Source organism: Tupaia chinensis, unplaced genomic scaffold (assembly GCF_000334495.1).
Source record: "Tupaia chinensis unplaced genomic scaffold, TupChi_1.0 Scaffold147433_1, whole genome shotgun sequence".
In the NCBI taxonomy this organism is placed as follows: Eukaryota; Metazoa; Chordata; class Mammalia; order Scandentia; family Tupaiidae; genus Tupaia; species Tupaia belangeri.
The window spans coordinates 4,331,194-4,351,002 of record NW_006207284.1 but is presented as its reverse complement, the minus strand read 5'-3'; the positions used below and the strand labels follow the sequence as shown (position 1 = coordinate 4,351,002).

The following is a 19,809-nucleotide window of genomic DNA, read 5'->3' as shown; positions in this document are numbered from 1 at the left end:
GAGAGAGAGACATAGAGACAGAAAGCGAGAAATCACCCCCCAGGGGGGATGGTCACGCCACAATCCCTTCTCCTCCATTCTCCTCTCGGGATCTTGGGCATGCACGCACACGGGCCTGGCATGAGTTTTAAGCCACCGGTCCGGGACGCGAACCGCGGTGGACTATGTGGGAGTCCAGCGACATAGCCATTACGCTAACTGCTGGTTCCCTCCTCAAGTAACTTTTTAAAAACAGAATTTATTTATTCAAGAAGCAAACTGATATCCTCTCATGTAAGGACCCTAGAGTGAGAGTTGGGGGACCTTGGATTGTGAGAAACAAAGTTGATATATTTTGGTCCCTGGTAACAGATAGCTCATAAATGTTCACACAAAGAATACACTAAAATAAATGATCAGGAAAGGCCGGTGGCCCAGTGGTTAAGGAGCTGAATCCCACCTGGCCTATCTCAGTTCAAATCCTAGCCTGGTGGCTGAAAAAGCACACCAAAAACATGTGCATGCCTGAAATCCCAACAACAGGATAAAGAAATGGAGACTGACTTGCATCGTCCATGACCCATCATGGGGTGCTTTTTCCCTCTTCCTCTCTGTCTCTCTGGCTATCAGATGCACCTTCTGGCAATAAAAAAGGAAAAAAGAAAGAAATGTTACTTCTTGTTTGATAGTTTAATCAGGGGAAAAGCTATGACTTCCATTTTGAGAGACATTTTTAACTTAAGTATTCTAGAATATGACTGACTACCTTACCAATCGACTTCGATGGACCTTTTTGCAGTGATCCAACTTTGCGTAACAACAGTGAATATCACTTTTCACATCTGTAAAGACTTGATAATCACGTTTAGTGGATTCCAAGTCCGCCTCTTACTTGATTCAACTTTTCTGCCAACCACTTCATCTAGATTACAACCATTTTTCCTAAATCTAATAATCCCACCTCTTGTTTTCTCATTAGTGAGTCATTAGGTAGAGTCATGGCTGGTTATAAAAAATGTAGGCAGTTTTATTGGCCAATTTCCCATCTTTATGGCTGTTTAAGAATTGTCTGATTCAAGCTGAGGCAAGGGCTACTTTCTCATTGTCAGATTCTTTGCTTCACACACGATTCTACAACTGCTGCCTGTACGTCCAGATCCATGCTCTGCCACGATGCTTCTGTCTACAATAAATAAGGAGGAAAGGACCTGAAACTGGCCTGGCAATACGTTCAGCTACGCCACTCTCTCTGAGAGGATGTACTCAGTTGCCTCTCCCTTTAGGGACACTGAGAGAAAATTTGAAAAGAACAGCCTGCGTCATAACCAGGAGAATTTACTGGATGAGAGATACAGCAGTGGGTGGTGATTGGCTTCTTCCTATGTGCATGTATATGCCCAAGTCTTTATTCTTACACTTTAGAAAAATACTATTAAAACTCACTCTCTTCACTCCATCTCTCTAATTTCCACTCTTTTCTCAACCTATTTAACCCTGGATTCTGAGACTACTTATTCTTTGAAAATATTCTTACCAAAGTGATAAAATAAATGCATGACAATAAGAAACAAAACTCTGAAATACAATATCTCTTATTCCATATCTTCAGAGTTGACCACTTGCTGATAATCCAGAGTACTGACTTTATCTTTATTCTTGAAATACTCTGTCCAAGTTTCAGCTGGTTATACCTGCTTGTTTCTCTCCCTCACTCCATGACCCCATTATCCCTTTGGCTACAGATTATTCATTCATTTATTTAGTAAATTCTTCTCCCTCTGTATCTCTCTTAATTGATGGGATTCCTTAGGGGCACAACTTGACTTCTCTTCTAATACAACATCATGACCCACTCAGAGTTTAAATTGTCATCCATATTTCTCAAATCCTAAATTATTATCTCCTTCTAAGATCTCTTGCTCAAACTTTTGGGTCACAGCCTAGAAATATATACCTAAAGGACATATCTCAATCAATGTGGTAAAATTCACACTCATCTTCTTTATACCATAATCTTTCTTTTTTTCTTCTTTATTTCCTGATTATACCAACATGATCAAGTCAAAATCTGTAACGTCACACATGAGTCATTTTGTCAAACCTCCTGGACCTAATGATGAAGATAAATCATTTCAACTATTTAAGGATCTCTGGAAATAGTCCATTTGTTTCCATCCCAATTGATACCACTCATACTTTGTCCTACCCTCCAAACCTCCAGCTTAAACTACTATGTGAGCTTCCTAAGAGACCTCACTGATACCTTCCCTCATTCCCTTGAAACTGTTCACTACCACATGGTCAGAGCTGGCTTTTAAGGCTGTACATCTTACCACACTGCTTATATTTTCAAAACTTCTTCAGTGACTTATCATAGCTCATAGGCTAAAGTCCATCCTCCTTACCATGATCAGTAAGGCCATATATGACCTTAACCCTGTAGTATATGCTTCCTGCCTCCACTGCACCACTGTGCCTCGGGCATGTTACAGTGTAGTCTTACTGAGCATCTTTTAGTTCCTGGACACTAGTTTAGGCCTTAGGCTTCTGCATGTGTTATTCCAGAAATTCCTACCAGTCCTAACCCCCTTCCTTAGCTTACTTCAAACCCACTTGTCCTTCAGTTCCACATGAATACATTACTGTTTCCAGAAAGCCACCTGTGAATACACACTGCATCTCAGGACTGGAAGAGGTGCTCCTCTTTTGTACTTGCATAGTTTGTGACTAAGATTATGGACCCTAAGCTAGAGAGGTTACTCAGGATTACATAGATGGTTTCAAATCAGAGAGTCTTTCCTGTCTGAGGAGAGGATCACAAGGAATATCACTGTGAAAGAATGAACAGAGATGCTATGTTACTGCCTTTAAAGATGGAGGAAGAGGGCCACGAACCAAGGAATGTGGGCAACCTCTATGAGATTGAACAGGCAAGGAAACAAATTCTTCCCTAAAGTGTCTAGAAAGGACACAGCCTTGCTGATATCTTGTCTACAGCCCTGTGAAATGTCAGCTCTCCAGAACGGTATGATAATACATCTGTTGTGTTTTAAATGGGCAATTTTGTGATAATTTTTTCTAGCAACAAAAGGAAATACATACGAAACCTAATCCACAACAGCTACTGTATCATGTACTATACTATATTGCAAGTATTCACAGTAAATTTTCTCTATTTCCAATTACTGTAGACTCTGCGAAATTAGCCTCATGTCTATCTACTCCCTCCTGGTATTCCCAAGGCCTAGCACACATAAATGGCAAGTATGTTCACTAAATAATAGAAAAAAGGAGGCTGTAAAATTTAAAAGAGGGGAAGGAGGAGGAAGAAAGGAGAAGAGGTTGAAAAAGAAAGAGAAGGAGAAGTAGAGGGGGAAGAAAGAAATGTTCATCTACAAAGCAACTGGAAGTCACTAGCTGAACGAATACTCTGTACAAATATATGCTGTCTCTATATTTAAGATATCTTTCTTAATTACATGGCATCACTATTTAAGGAAGAATTTAAGCAAACTAGTTAATGCAGAAGTGGTTCTCATAATAAGAAACAAATTATCAGCAATCCTTTGCCTTAATTACATTCTAGTCAAAACTCAGTATTAACCTTTGGGCTCAGAACCAGCTAATACCAAAAAAAATCAATCACTAGTACAAGTCTAAAGATATTTTCTTCCCCCTAAGTAAGAGTGTATATTAGTTATCTAGTTATTTTAAATATTATACTAATGTAGTACATTTAGAAAGAGAGAGGGAAAGTGAGAAATCACCCCCTATGAGGGGGATGGCCACGCCACAACCCCTTCTGCTCAGTTTTTTTCATCCTGTGAGGATTTGGGGCACATAAGCATATATGCTGGACATCATTTCCAGGCTACTTGGTCTGGACACACACCATGGTCAGTCATGTGGGAATCCAGTGCCTTTACCATGTTGCCTACAGCCCTCTGAAAATGTTTTAGGTATCGCTCAGTCTAAAACTTTTGATGATGCAGTTTCACCACAACACATAAATCATCCATATCATGAATTAAAAATTTTGTTAAAATAGAAAAAAGAGAAAATAACAAAATGACTTCATATACAAGGAAGCAGTTTTATTTGTATCCATATCCTTTCCTGTGTTGCCTGTGTTACAGAAAGAGTCACAGGTTTTCAAGCCTCAGTCCATGTCTTCTACTATCATTCCTGTTAGAGATTATTCATTACATTTACTACCAAATTACATGGGAGATACTAAAGCACAGACATGAACTTCATAACAAAACAGTATAAATACAACTAACAAGTAGAAATAATTCAATTTACTACTTAAAACATAACCAACTAATTATGGTATTAAATGGCTTTTTTTCTTTTTAAAACTCATGTGCTATGTAAAATTGACCAGCTGGGGACCAGATGGTGTAATGGTTGTGTTGCTGGCTCCTACATGTCCGACTGTGGTTCAAGTCCCAGACTCAGCAGCTTGAAACATGTCCGGTGCATGTGTGTGAGTGCCCAGAATCTCAAGAGGAGAATGGAGAAGGGTTTGTGGCATGGCCATCTTCCTTGGGGAGTGATTTCTCGTTTTCTGTCTCTCCGTTTCACTCTGTCTCTCTGGAAAGCACACACACCCTATAGCAAAAAATCTCTTTAAAAATACCAGTTTTGCTGTTCCCTAGTCAGAATACACACAAAGATCAATTACCTATCTTAAAACACAGCAATTAATAATTTAGAATAAACAAGGCTCACCCAGTGGTTTGATGGTTAAGAGAGCTGGATCCCATATGGCTGACTGCAGTTTGAATTCCAGACCCAGCGGTTTGAAAAATAAGTTGAGCACATGTAATTGTGAACCCCAAATCCTCATTGGATGAAAAAATTGAAGAGATGGGATTATTGTGTAGCCAAACCCTATAGGGTGGCTTTCTCACTCTTTCTCGTTCTCTGTCTCTGCCAAATGCACACACACTTTGGCGATTTGAAAAATTAATAAATAATTTAATGCCAACAGGTGGTCTGAAGTTTAAGGTGACTGAATCCCACATAGTCTAATCTATGGTTGAAGTCCTGGACCCAGCAGCTTGAAAACCATGCAGAGTACATGTGCGTGTATGCCCAAAATTCTGAGAGAAGAATGGAGAAGAAAGGATTGTGGCATGGCCATCCTCCTGGGGGTTCATGGGTGCTTTCTCACTTTCCCTGTCTCTCTATTTCCCTCTGGTGAGCATATGTACCCTATTAAAAAAGAAAGAAAACAAAAGAAAAGCCCTTTAAAAATAAATAATTTAGAAAGCAAATTTTAAACAGTATATCTCACATTAGAGTTTATAGAATAATGTACAATAATTCTTCAATATTCACAAAAAAAGTACATTTTAAATGAAAGTTTCAACAATTCATAACACAAATTGTGCTAGCTAAATATTGATAATGTTAGGATTTTTTCTATTTTTTCTATTTTCACTTTGTAGGTGCAAAATATCATTAGCAAAGCTTCAAGAGAATGGAAAAAAGTGGACACTAATTAAAAACTTCCTTTTTGTGTAAAGTAAGTTCTCTCTCATCTCAAAGATATAAAGAGCATTACTAGGATAATGGCTTCTGAAGTATTATATATTTATATGCAAGCAGAATTTCATTAATTTGCCTGCTAGACTCAAAATTCTTCCTGTCGCAAACATTCTATTCCATTGTATTGTTTTTAATTAGACATTTATTTAACCTTAAAACACAAACAATGGTGCATAAAATTATATATGCACATTTATTTTCTTGTGGAGAGAATACAAAGTACAGTACAGCCTACCTTATTTGATGTTCTCTTTGTGATTCTATATTTCACCTAGACTTATAAACAAGTCCCAGTTTGTGTACAGAAATCCCGTTAAAGGCCATAGTTGATTGTGTAAATCCACTAGACCGAGTTAATTTAAATTGAAATTGGGGAAAACTATGCATTCGAACAAAGGGGTCCTGATACCAAGAGAATTAGCACTTGAAATGCTCACTAGAAAAAAGAAATGATTGTGCTTAATTCTTCATGTCAACGGCAATTTTATTTTCTCAATAATTATTTTGCCATTTTTCCTTTGGTTCTTCATCCCCTGAATTAGTTTTCTGCATAAACAAATACATGCAGTTAAAAGAATTGTGATATATGTATCTAGGCAAACAGTTAAATACACCACTGCATCAATTATTTGTAAACTGAAGACAGATATTGTTCTATGATTTCAACTAAACTATCCGTCGCTTTACTTTCTGTGGAATTGTATAGATCTACATAGAAATGCTAGTTAATAATATACTATAAAAGCAGAATTTATATAACTTGATTTTGCCTTGAATTGCCAAAATGTGGGACCAGCAGGGGGCGTGGTGGTTAAGGCGCTGGACACTCCCACATGGCCGACCAGGGTTTGAGTCCTGAATCTGGAGGCCTGCTTTCTCACTTCCTTTCTCTCTCACTCTCACCCTCTGTCTCTCTCCGGTCAAATTAAGAAATAAATGAATGAATAAATAAAAAAATAAAATAAATAATTATTTTTTTTTAAATTGCCAAAATTTGAAAATGCCAGATTGCTTCTAAGGTAACAGCAAAAGACAATGATGTAAGGTAGATCTGCTTTCGTTGTCCTTTTCAAATCAGTGTGGCCTTTCAAGCTTGCTGAGAGTCTAGCATGACAAAACATCAGAGACTTTGCTATTAACTACTCAGTGGTCATTCCTAGATAAAATGCCCTTTGAGACTATAAGGATTATGAAACTATACAGAACGGAACTTTATAGCTATTAAATAATTTACAGCTTTCATTCACCTCACAAATAATTGAGTCTATATATGTGCCTTTTACTGTTCTAGGGCTTTTTTTTTTTTTTTTTTAATATAGGGCACATGTGCTTGCCAGAAAGACAGAGTGAGACAGAGAGACAGAAAGGGAGAAATCATGTCCCGGGCAGGGGAATAGCCACAGCACAATCCCTACTCCTCCACTGTCCTCTTGGGATTTTGAGTATGCACACACAAGTGCCGGGCATGACTTTAAGCCACTGGGTTCAGGACTTGAACTACAGTCAACTATGTGGGAGCCCAGCAATATAGCTATTACGCCAACTGCTGCTCCTCTTTTTTTATGTTTTGAGGATATATATTGGGGTGTAGCAGGAGAGACCTTAATTTTTCCCATATATGAGAAAGATTCAGAGATGCACAGCTTACCTGAAGTTAAAGAATAAAAGGCAAAAAGTAAGGTACCTAGACACAATGGAATACTACTCAGCCACAAAAAATAGTGAGACTGGAATTTGATAGAAAGTAGATCACTATGGAAAACTTAATGCTAAGTGAAACCAGTCATACTATGAAAGAGAACATCGTGTGCTCCCGCATAATATATACAGATGTCTGTCTTCTATAGCAGAAACTTAAAGATTGGAAGGTATAAAAGCATGAAGAGCAACTGTGGATACTAGAGACAATGCAGGAGGAGGTGGGCAATGTGGGCTGGAGGATGAAGATAGGGAATCAAGGGAAACAAAAACAAAAATGAAAAATTATGTGCTGATGATAATGCATTTGGTAATATCTTTGACTGGACTGATATGCAGCATAGTCATGCTAGGAAAATTCACTTTATATGCTGTGAATATTTACAGTAATTAGGTGTAAAGGAAAAAAGAAAGAAAGGAAGGGAGAAACAAAAAGGAAAGAATGGAAGAAAAAGAAAGGAAGGGAGGAAGAAAAGGCACAACCTACCTGTGAGCTGCCGTCGCCTACTTCGGGTGGCTTCACAGTTCTTGGAGCAGGGTGTAAACTTGGACCAAGCAGTGAAGGTGCAGTCTTCTCGACATGGGATGGTACACTCTTGCACAAGAGGAGGCATGCCATTTGTCTGCTTGAGGCAATCCATTATTTCTGCTGACTGGTTATCGTTAGAGATGCATGAGACCGCTTTTAAAAAAAGCATGAAATACTTTATCATTTTGATTAAATGAGTCAGCTGTTTTTTTTTTTTTCTTTTTGACAGTGTACTAAAAGTGCCAGTGTTTGAAAATTTGTTTTTCACATTGATTCCACATGACAGAACATGTAACTAACCCTATTTTTCTCTGGAAATTGAATCTTTATTGTTGCCAATGGAAGTATTTGAGGATTTAATTGCTTTCATTACAGTCTACACCTTGCATTGACAGTAGCCCAAATAACTTCCAGTAATTTAGTGTATGTCTTGATCTTGAGCATCTGATTTCTACAGATGGCATAAAGCTAGAAAAGATGAACTAGCACTTGGCATAATGGCTATGTTGCTGGACTTCCATGTAGTCAACTGTGGTTCAAGTCTCAGACCCAGTGGCTTAAACTCACACCGGGCACTTGTTCATGTGTACCCAAGATTCTGAGAGGAGAATGGAGGAGAAGGGATTGCAGTGTGGCCATCATCCCTGGGAGGTGATTTCTTGCTTTCTGTCTCTTTGTCTGTCTCTATCTTTCTGGAGAGCGCATGTGCCCTATAGCAAAAAGCTTTCAAAAAAATTTAAAAACCTAAATAAAACTAGAAAAGAGAATCTGTAAGAGAGGACAAAAAAGAACAAAGTAATTTTTAAAAAGAATCATATGGACTCTACCTAGATTTGATGTTTGCTTCTTTGGACAGCACTTATAGAAATAGTTCTATTTTCACTTTACTGCCAGTATATAAAAAGAAATTTCTACTGTCTATAAATAAGTTTTTCCTTATCAATATTTTAGGGACCAATTAAAATTTTAAAATAATTTGTAAGTACGGCACAATCTATCTGGATAATTCCCATTGCAGATACCTTATCAGTTGTAGCTAACTTTTCAGTTTGTCTCACATATTAATAATATCACAGTAAAACGTATAACATTTTGCTTAATATTTTTTGATTCTTTATACTAATGCCATTTATTTAAATTTGATTATAAATCTATGATACTTTGTTGCATCTTATTCACACTTATTAATTATAAACTCTGAATGGACATGCCTTTATATTCTCTAGATTATCATTTCTCAATGCGGGCTCTACATTGGAAGAAACTTTAGACTGGATTTTAGACTAGAATTTTATTCTAGGTACTTTATTTTGTGGGTTTATGAGTGAATCTCATGCATGGTAAGTTATTCAGCAGTATCGCTATCTCTACCCATTAAGTGTTAATAGTACACCTGGCTAAGTTATGACAATAGAAGTATCTCCAGACAATGCCAAATGCCTCTTGGTCGGCGAGATGGGGTGACAAGTGTACCCAAGTTGAGAATTATTCTTCTAAACTGATTCCTAAGCATAGATATCTACCATGATACAGATTCTATGGCACTATTTCAAATCTACTGTCTCATCTCTGGGCAAAATGTCCAGGAACATTTATTTCTTTGACTTCCCTTGTGATTCTAACCCAGCCTATCTATTTAGTACCTACTAAGTAGTACCTACTATCCTTTTAGTATTAACATACATTGTTGGGTGTGGTATATGTTAGTGGATAATTGCTGAAAGAAGCCATGGGTGAGGATTTATTTTTTTATTATAACTTTTTAAAATACACTATGTGATAAGGAATAGACTTCAGCTTAGGATCAATGTTGTTAAGAACTCTATATAAACTATTACTGGGTAAGTATAAATACAGACTTCTTTCAGCTGCTCATTTCTCTTATATTCTGAATTTCCTTATTTCTTTTGAGCAAAACAGAGAACAGGTCTGAATATCATAAACAAATCTTTTTTTCCTTAAGACTAGTAAAAGCTGAACCATTTAATGTTTCAGGACTCACGAATTAGCTAAGAAGACAAAGGATGTATGTACAATACTTTCCAGTTTGTACATCTGCTCTGTAGCAGATGGAGCTATTTATTCATTTTGAGTATTTTTTTGTTGTTGTTGTTTCTGTTTTTATCCACATCCTAGAACAAAATCTATCATGCATCAAGCCAGCATCACCTGCATTTTCTTTGTTGGAAATACTGCAGCCACTAATGATGAATATAGCAAGATACTTTATCTTAAGTAGGATACAAGCAAATGTTATTTGAATTGCATGTTTAGATAACCAAATTGAAGTCAATTTAGAGAATTTTTATCTTGCCAAGTTAATTTTTTCCAAGATCACAATGCACTGAATAACATTAAGAGGAATTTTAAATACTTCAAAAATATTCACATAGCTATTTGAAATTTAAGCCTTTAGATGTGTACAAATGAGGATTTTTTTCAGACAATAAATTATTTTCAAATACATTAGTTTCTTTACAGAAGTTTAGGAAAAAAAATAATTAATTTAGAATTTGAAAGATTTGATAAACCAAAACTCAATGATATTCTGAAGCTCTACGAACTATCTAAATTGAAATGTACAACATTTATAAAAATCTCTATCTTGGGGAGGAATTAATGAAGAAAAGCACAAAAGAGTAACAAAGAATACCTAGAGGCCCAGCCCCGGTGCACAGTGGTAGGGTGCTACTAAGCAATACTAGAGCAATGTGGGAAGGCCCAGAATTCAGATCCTGTGTCGACCTGAACACTCCAGCACACCAATGAGACCAGCAGGCTGGAACACTGGGGAGAAGGTGGCAGCATAACAAGACTCTGTCTCTCACTCTCTTTTTCTTTTTATTGAGAGAGAGAGAAGAAACTTTTTAAAAAAGAAAAAAAGAGAGACCAGCAGATGGCGTAATGACTACACTGCTGGATTCCCATGTTTTCCACTGGGGTTCATGTCCTGGACTCGGTGGCTTAAACTCACACAGGGCGCATGTGCACGTGTGCCCAAGATCCCAAGGAGAATGGAGGAAATGGGAGTGTTGTATGGCCATCCCCACCATGGGGTGATTTCTTGCTTTCTGTCTCTCTGTCTCTCTCTGTCTTTCTGGTGAGTGCATGTGCCCTAGAGCAAAAACCTCTGAAGGAAAAAAAAAAAAAAAGAATAAGGGAGAATAGCTATAGCCTATTGTGAAATTCACAGATAATGTATTTAAATGGTAATTAGGGTAAATTCTAGCTCCAAACACTAGGGCTTACATGAGCTAACATAAATTATTAATTATCTATGCTTTAGTCTTCTCATCTTAAAAACGAATGAAATAAAAGCACCTATTACTAAGAGTGGTAAGGATCCTAAAGCAACGTCTCTCACACACTAAGGGCTCAGTAATTGCTACCAGATATCATTATCCTTTCTATTTGTTTTTAAATACAAACAGGCTGCTAGTTCTTCAAACAACTACACATGCACACACTGTCCTCTTCCTTCCTTATCTGTTCCTTGGCCTGTATCTAAAGGCTAAAGGTAAGGAGATAATCTTGGTTGAGTCTTCACTGATTCTGGTGCCATATTTATAATCATTAAGCAATCAATAGATCAGATATGGCCCAAGTAGACCCAGTGCAATAACAGGGCTCTGTAGAGCAAATCAGATCAGTCACTCCTAAACAAACTGGTATAGCCAAGGAGTCTAACAGAGATGCCCAAGGTCTCTAAGGGCTGCGGAAGGATACAAAGTTGGAGCATGAAGTTTGACAACATCCACATGAGCCTGAGGATGACAGCTCTATTAATGGAAACCTAAGGATGAACAGCAACTGACAAGCTACAGACCGCACCACTATCAGTTTAGACCAAGTATTATGGTTCTCAGATTTCAAGTTCAGAATTCCAGCTTATTTTCAAATGTGAATAAAACCACTAGAAATGAAGATATGAAGTTAAATAAACCAATTACCTTCTTGGGAATGTTCTAATATAAAATAATTTTATTTAATTAATAAACATTTACAGAATGACTGTGTATTTAACTATGCTAAAGGGTAGGAAAATACGGAAGAAATAGCAAGTAAAAAGGCTGGGCCCAACAGGAGTTGTGGTGGTTAAAGTGCTGGATTCCTACATGGCTGACTGTGGTTTGAGTCTCAGACCTGGTGGCTTGCTTTCTCAAGTTCTCTCTTTCTCTTTGGAGAGAGATGCCCTATAGCAAATTAAAATGATAATGATAATAATAAATTAAATTAAATAAATAATTCTAAAAAAAAAAGAGGCCTGCAGAACTGGAAAATCAGCAAAAAAAACAAACAAGTACGCAAAGACAATGAAAAGAGAAGACATTCAGAGTATATGGGGATAACTAGTAGCTAGAGAAATAGCCCCATTTGGAGGCCTCTTCTGTTGTACAATTCATGACAAAAGATATTTTTAAACTGTGTTAATTTGGTAATGAACATTAAAGGAATATATATATATATATATATATAGTTACCTTAAGTCAAAATCTTTTAAGGAAAAATCAGGGATAATACAGTACACTTAAGAAACTACAGGCTTTGGTATCAAACTGAACTAACCAACTCGTTTTTACTGTTACCTTGAGCAAGTTATATAAACTCTCTTAAGACTTAATCAACTTACCCATGAAATAGTAATGACAATAATACCTAAATCATATGATAAATTAATACCGGTAAGGTGTTAACACAAAACTAAGCACTTAGTATATTAGTACATAAACCCTGGATGTAACATAGTATTCTGAAAAAGGCTATTTTAAATGAAATGGAAGAAATGGCAGAGGGTCAGCCCCAGAGTGCTGCAGTTAATCATGGTAGATAGAGACCCAGATCCTATGGCCAGTAGTGGTTCAAATCTAGGCCTTAGAGCTTGAAAACACACTGCGCACATGTGTACGCATGCCGGAAATGCTAACAGGGAAAGGATATGAAGGGAAACCATGGTGCGTGACCATGATCCCATGGGAGGGTGCTTTATCTCTCTCTGGCAAGCACATGTGTACTCTGGCAGTTTAAAGTTTAAAACAAACAAACAAACAAATAGAAATGGCAAGTCAAGAATCCACTATTGCCTTTCTTGGTTCTTTTTTCTTACAGAGATTCTTATTATAGGGCATGTGTGCTCGTCAGAGACAGAAAGCAAGAAATCATCTCATAGGGTAGATGGCTATGCCTCGATCCCTTTTTCTCCATTCTTCCCTCAGGATTTTGGCATGCATGCACACACTCACAGCATGAGTTTTAAGCTGCCAGGTCTAGGACTCAAACTGCGATCGACTACATAGGAGTCCAGCTACGTAACCATTACGCCACTTTCTGGTTCCACCTCTCTTGTTTCTTGATTCAGGAAGACTTTCCCAAATCTCACCAAACTATTTTGAACCCTAAGAGGTATGACTGGAGACTCCCTTGAATTAAAATATTGAGTTCAGCAGCCCCTTCCCAAGAATAATGTCTAGTTTATCTCCAAATACTGCTCTATGGATTCCACATAGTTCTACAAAAATGAGGCTTACATACTATCACATGAAAAAGAACACAAGTCCAACCAAAGGTGGAAAGAAAAAACAAACAAACAAACAAAAAACTAAGGTCTGTTGGGAGATTTTTCCTGAAGCACCAAGATTAAGGTCTATAATGCTGAACAAAGATTGAGGTCTCTAATATTGAAGAAACTGTTTTTGTTTGTTTGTTTGTTTGTTTTTTAGTTTGTTTCTTGAGAGATAGAGAAACAGAGACAAAAAGACAATACCCACAACTAGGTCCTTGCATCAGTCTCTCCTCAGCTTTGGCCAGTCTAGATCAAGAACACGTACCCTCTAGCATACTCAAGGGGGTCTCTGAATGAGACCTCAGATCCTTCCTGGACATCAGCCTGAAAGAGCATTGTGTGTTACAATTGCCCCACAGTCAAGTCCCTGAACAGAGTTTTATAAGAAGAGAGTAAGGGCCAGCAGGTGGCATGGTGGTTAAGGCAGCTGGATCTCACATGACCGACTGCACAGTTTGAATCCTGGATTCAATGACTTGAAAAACACACTGATACATGTGCATGAGTGCCCGAAATCCCGAGAGGAGAGTGAAGGTGAAGGGATTGTGCTATGGCCATCCTCCCGGGGCGGGGGGCAATTTCTCACTTTCCCCCTCTCTCTCCCTGCTCTGTCTCTGGTGAGTACAAGAAGCACCTCATACCAAAAGAAACAAAAACAAACAAAAAATTGAAAGAAAAAAAGAGAGTGAAAATTTGCACAGACGCATGCAGGCCATATTTGCATTTTACAGCTCACCAGCAGAAACAGATACAGCTCCTTTTTGCTAAAGCTGAATTAATGAAGATGTTAACATCTAAGCAAGAGTGAGCAGCATACATTAAAGGTTTTCTGACTGTTAGAGCCACTTGGGTTTCTCACTGATCAGAAGAAGAATGAACATAAGACCAAAATGCTTATGCCCTAGGGTCAGGAATAAACCTTATTAAGGTCACTTTCTCTATTTCAATGTGACTTAGAGAGACTTTGCTTTTAAGTAGGGTTCTCAAAAGTTCACAGAAATGCGTATTATAAAAACATGATGCATGGATTCCAAAATTACTTGCACTAAAATAAACTTGTACTTTAATTCTATCTTTCTGTGTTTGAAGTTCCCTCATAAACCTGGACTTTATTATATATACCTTCTGCCCACTGAACTCTATCCACTCAGTCACCTATTCACTCCCTTGGTCACAGAAATATACAGGAAACTACAAACAATTCTAAAAGTATTGTGTGTGTGTGTGTGTGTATCTACACATATATACATATGAATAATCTGGCTTTCAAGAGGCTACAGTAATGACAGTGATAGGTAAGCAGAGAGATAATAATACTACAATATATTTTAATTTTCCTACTGGGAAACCTGCTATAAAAGGGAAAGGTTAAAATTTTCACCTTGAGGGGCTAGCAGGTGGCATGGTGGCTAAGGGTGCTAGACTTACACATGGCTGACCATGGTTTGAGTCCCAGGCCTGGCAGCTTGCTTTCTCACTTTACCTGTTTCTCTCTCACTCTCTATGCCCCTCTCTGGTCACATTAAAATAAATAAATAAGTAAAGTTTAAAAAAATGTATCTTAAAAAGAATGTGTAATAAGTAGACAGAAAAAGAAAAAAAAAGCATTACAGAGAATTTATCTTTCAGACATCTGCTATTTAGCTGAACTCTGAGTTCTGGTTCTTTCAGATGGTAGGAGATCCCTTGAAGACCATAATCGAGAGAAAAGATCTCTTTTGGTGCCTTTGAGGATTTCTAGAACTGTACTATACTAGTGGGAAAATCTATCAGGCGAGGGAGAGACTTACTATTGACCCCTCCTATCATGTATTTCTACCTAGACTAAATTGTTTAAGGGGAGTGACCATTCAATGTTTAAGTGCATTTTACTTATTAAACTTGGAATATGGTTGTCTTTACTGAAGAAGAATTGTACTCACAGGTAAAATGATCACAAACAACTCCAGAAGGATTTTATTATCAGGCATTGTTTGAAACTTAGCTCTGGAAAGAAAGCTCTCAGAGTCACTACCTGAGACCAGCTGGGTATCTTGTTAGGGAATGATGGAGAAGCAGGAATCCGAGCCATTCAGACTACAGAACTCAGACAAGAGCAGTAATCTGCTAAGATGAGATGGTGTGGTAGAGCAACTTAAAATGACCTCCCAAACGCTCCTTGATGCCTAAGGTCACATTTCCTTATTCACAGTGTCTAACAAGGTACATAGCCTACACCTGAGTTCAGCAGTTTCATCTTTCTCTCGATTCCTACACAGGCTGAGCCTTGGGAGAAAGGCACCGAAGTGGAAGTTTGGGATAGAGAGAATTACTAATTGCTTTTGCCTATTATCTGAGTCTTTTCAATTCTAGCAGCATGAAAAGGAACACTCTGACATGAAATGTAAAATTATCTGAGAATCTTTTTAAAAATGAAGAGTCATGAATTCTTAGTGTGTTTCATAGTTTTTCTTTCTTTTTTTTTTTTTTTTTAAGAATTGCTATTAATGTGGAATGGTCACACAGCCCTCTTAAAGGGCTGACATGAAGACTAAAATCAGGGAATTATTAACTATCACTAAATGGCTGGTCTTTCTACCCCCAGCCACCTCTAAACCTCAATAGTCAGACACTCTGTGATAAGATTTTCTTCTTTTCAATTATGGTAGGAAGAGGGCAAGGGTTAGTGGCCTTATAAGAAATGATAATGTTCTGTCTGAGAAGACTAAATAAGGATGAAGACTCGACTTTAGATCTGCCCACGTGCATCACCTTCACCAAGGACATCCAAATTACTTTTCCAAAGTTGCTGCTGACCAGAGTTCAACTCTAACAGTAGAAGAAAAGGAGTAGAAAGAATTTCTTTTGAGAGGTCATGATTTCCAGGAAATGGGGGTGACATGCTGGATGACAAGAAGGGCTCCTCCTACCAGGTGGAGTAGTGGACTGCCTCGGGTCGGGTGCAGAGACATTTATGTGCACATCCATAAGCTGGAAGGGTGGGCAGCTACTACTCAGTTCAACAAACACTCCCGACACATGTTCTAAATGTCAGGTCCAGCACTAGTGGCCTGGAATACATAAATCAAAGGAACAGAAATAAGATTTCACTGCACACAGTGGGCTGTAAGACACAGCATCAGGGCCTCAGGCACAGGGCAGTCAGACAGCCTTCTTGGAAGGCCTAATACCTGAGTGGTGAGCAGGACATGTTCAGTGAAAATTTCATGAGCTCAGAGTGGACTTGGGATTCCGTGATTACCAAGCAAAAGGACAAGTGATGTGACAGGCGTCTTCCTGCCATTGCTACTCACCTCTACAGGGTCCTCTCTCTCCCTTTGATAGTACCTAAATTAATGCTCCTAATCATGTGCACAGTGTCAGTGTAGTGAGTTTGCTAATTTCATGACTATGCCAGGTTGCCCACATGTGTGTGACATGGTTAGAATACAAGAGGCAGTCACATCCCAGGTCCAAAGAATTAGAAGCCGTAATCGTACATTTTAAACGTGCAGTAGATCAGCTCTACTCTTCTACTTGAACAATATGCATTCATAATGACTTGGGCAGCCAGTTTCTAATAGAGAATTCTGGGATGACTACGAGTTTCAGGCTGGAATATTACAACATGTTCTAAGGCCTGCCCCCTTCTTCTCCATTCCCTGCTGGATTCTGTCCCAGGAGAGATCTTGCACATGCATATGGGCACTAGAGTCAACCTCAAAATGCTCAGTTCATAAATTGGCCACCCCTGGTCCTCTCCTGGGGCTAAGGTGTACACATAGGCAGTTCAAGCTTTCTTCAGAGAGCAGGTTCACGGGAGACTTCCCGCCAGCCCTGAAAGGAAGGGCATAGGGCAAAGAATTTCAGGGTGCCGAGTACTGAGCAGAGATTAGATGGGGATAGGTGGAGGAGCTTGGGCTATGGTGGGACTTCCATGGGCCTCGCAGACACTCCTGACTATGGTAAGGAACACAGCTGAATGGAGTAAGGCCAGTGCCAGGCCCTCTAAGGCATGGAGACCAGGCTAGGCCTCTCATTCAAAGTGTGAGTCTAAGGGCAGAACTGCACTGCACTGTGATTTCATTACCAACTGATGCAATCTATCCTAAGAGCTCTCTTCCTGCTAAGTAATCAGGAAAGGTAAAAATGCCAATTAACATTATCTCAGTTCTGGCCATTTTAATTAGTTTCTTTCCTGTTCAGATAATTCTTTTGAGGTAAATGTGCAGTCACTTCCTTTCAGTTTCTTGTTCTTCTCCCAAGATGGCATCTTGGTGTCTATGGCAGCCAGTACGGGCCTCAGAGCTGCACAAAGTTTCTTCAGAAGGCTGAGTCTTTGCCAGTATGTTTCAGTAAGTGGCCTTTGTCCATCTGTTGATATCCTGAGAAAGTCTCAGGCTGAACAACTCATGATCGATTTCCTCTCAGCTTGACCAGGAGCGCCATCCTCCAGCTGATGAGGTCTCACCCTGCTTCAGTGCCTGCTGGAGCGGAACAGCTTGCTGTGGACTAAGTGGCCCAGGGGGTCAAGGGTAAGCTATCCCGTGAAGACGGCCAGCCAGCATCATCAGTTACCACACCCTCCATAGGAAGAACACAGAGAAACTTCCAGAGACTCTCAATGGCCAGGGAAACTCAGAAAGCAGATGGGGAGGCATTAAGGTCCTTCCCATGACTAGACAGCCCAGGACACAAATCACATTCCATTGGGACCCATGCCATGTTGCAGTGGGGAGTGGGGCCCCTGTAGATATATCCTCCCAAAACTCTAAATGCGACATGGAACAGAAGCCATTCAGCTTAAATTTTTGCCCTAGAAAAACACTATCTCTAGAATAATAATCCCAAGCCAGGGGAAGCCTTGCCACACATTCCTTCTGTTCTGCCTCCCCAAGGCTCCTCTCTTTCTTCCCATGGCTTACCCTGGAAAGAAGAAAACTTTGTGTACTTCCTGTCTGACAATGACTTCTCCTTGTATCACATCCCTCTTCCTCCTGAAGCAGTATTTATCCTTCCCATTACCTGAAGTCACCACAGTAGACCGGATGCAGAGAGAGAGAAATCTGATTGATTAAGTATCTAAATTAAACATCATTTTAAAATAGAATATAACACCTTATGTTCACATGCCTCACCTCTAGTGGCTGAGTCTCAGGACTAAGCCTGTGGCTGGTTTGTGCACTGACTTGTTACCCGATAAGTGCTTGAGACGCACTGGAGTTCTACTGAGCCCAATTGATGGATTCTTAGAAGCCCCCATGGCCTAGGAGGCAGGGCTGTTACACCTGTGCCTGGAAGGAGAGGCTAGGTATCAGGTGAGGGACTAACGTGCTCTACTGACAGCGCAGCACCTTTGGTCCTTTATGTAAGGAAAGCCCCATGAGATGTTTGTTTTTATTGCTAATTTGTTTCCAGGCTATGTGTGTTTCCTGTTGCCACTGTAACAAATAAATAGCCCACAAACTGTGTGGCTCTTTGCACAGGAAAAAAAAAAAATCTCTTTTGGGGGTCAGACCTCCAAGACAGTTTCCCCAAGCTACAGAAAGTCAAGGTGGCAGAGGGTGGATTCCTCCTCTCTGAGGGAGATTCTGTCTCCTTGTTCTGTCCTGCCTCCAGAGGCTGCCTGCATCCCTCCCTCTAGCCCCTTCCTCCACTTCAAAGGCACCAGTGTAGCATCTGCACATCTCTTCCTACCTATCCTTCTGCTTCAGTCCTGCAGTGGCATCACTTCCTGCCTCCCTCTTCTTAGGACTGGTGTTATGACACTGTCCTGTCCTGACCTCAGTAATCCAAGGTAATCTTATCTCAGGATTTGTCATTTACTCACACCTAGGAAGTCCCTTTGGCCTTGGAAGGTAACATATTTACATAGTTTCTGGGGATTCGAATTTGGAAATTTGGAGGGAGAGGCGTTATTCAGCCTACCACACAGGACAAAGGTATTTCTCTCCTGGCTGTAAGGCATTGATTCCCTGTCGGCTAGAATCAGAACCAGACCTACCTCATCTGTTCCCAATATTGTACATAAAGGTAGATTTGACACAATCAGGATTATAATGACTTCCTATTTTCTACTCTCACAACAAATTTGTTTTATTTTGTGTTAGTTCTTTAGTTTTCCCATCATCCTGCTGGGGGCTTCCTTCAGCTACCCAACCTACCTCTATTTTATATATACTCTAGTAGATTTTCCTTAGGCCAAACATATAGGCTGACCTATTCTTATTCCACACTACACTTAATTTAAAATGTGTGTTTGCATTAAATAAGAGTATATCACAATAACAAATATTAGTATTTAGGTCAATCTGAATCATGGAAAATGCAAATTAACTATCTTATCTAATTATCAAGGTTCTGCTATTGACTTATGAAAGCATGAAGGTAAAATTCTTCAGAGGAATACTGGTACTAAGAAGGGAGTAAGAATAGCTAGACGTAAGAAGAGCTGGAAGTAACAGCCATCCTGGAAAGGAAGGGTAACTTCTGTCACCGTACACTCTTT

The 19,809-nt window shown here is 39.1% G+C and overlaps 1 protein-coding gene across 1 annotated transcript in view; it reads right to left on the bottom strand.

Moving 5' to 3' along the window:
• THSD7B (thrombospondin type 1 domain containing 7B) overlaps nt 1-19,809 on the bottom strand; it is a 797,103-nt gene that overhangs the window by 269,734 nt on the left and 507,560 nt on the right. Inside the window, exon 12 of the mRNA XM_027768766.1 lies at nt 7,721-7,915. Coding sequence (XP_027624567.1) covers nt 7,721-7,915 — 195 coding nt within the window. The remainder of the gene's footprint in view (nt 1-7,720; nt 7,916-19,809) is intronic.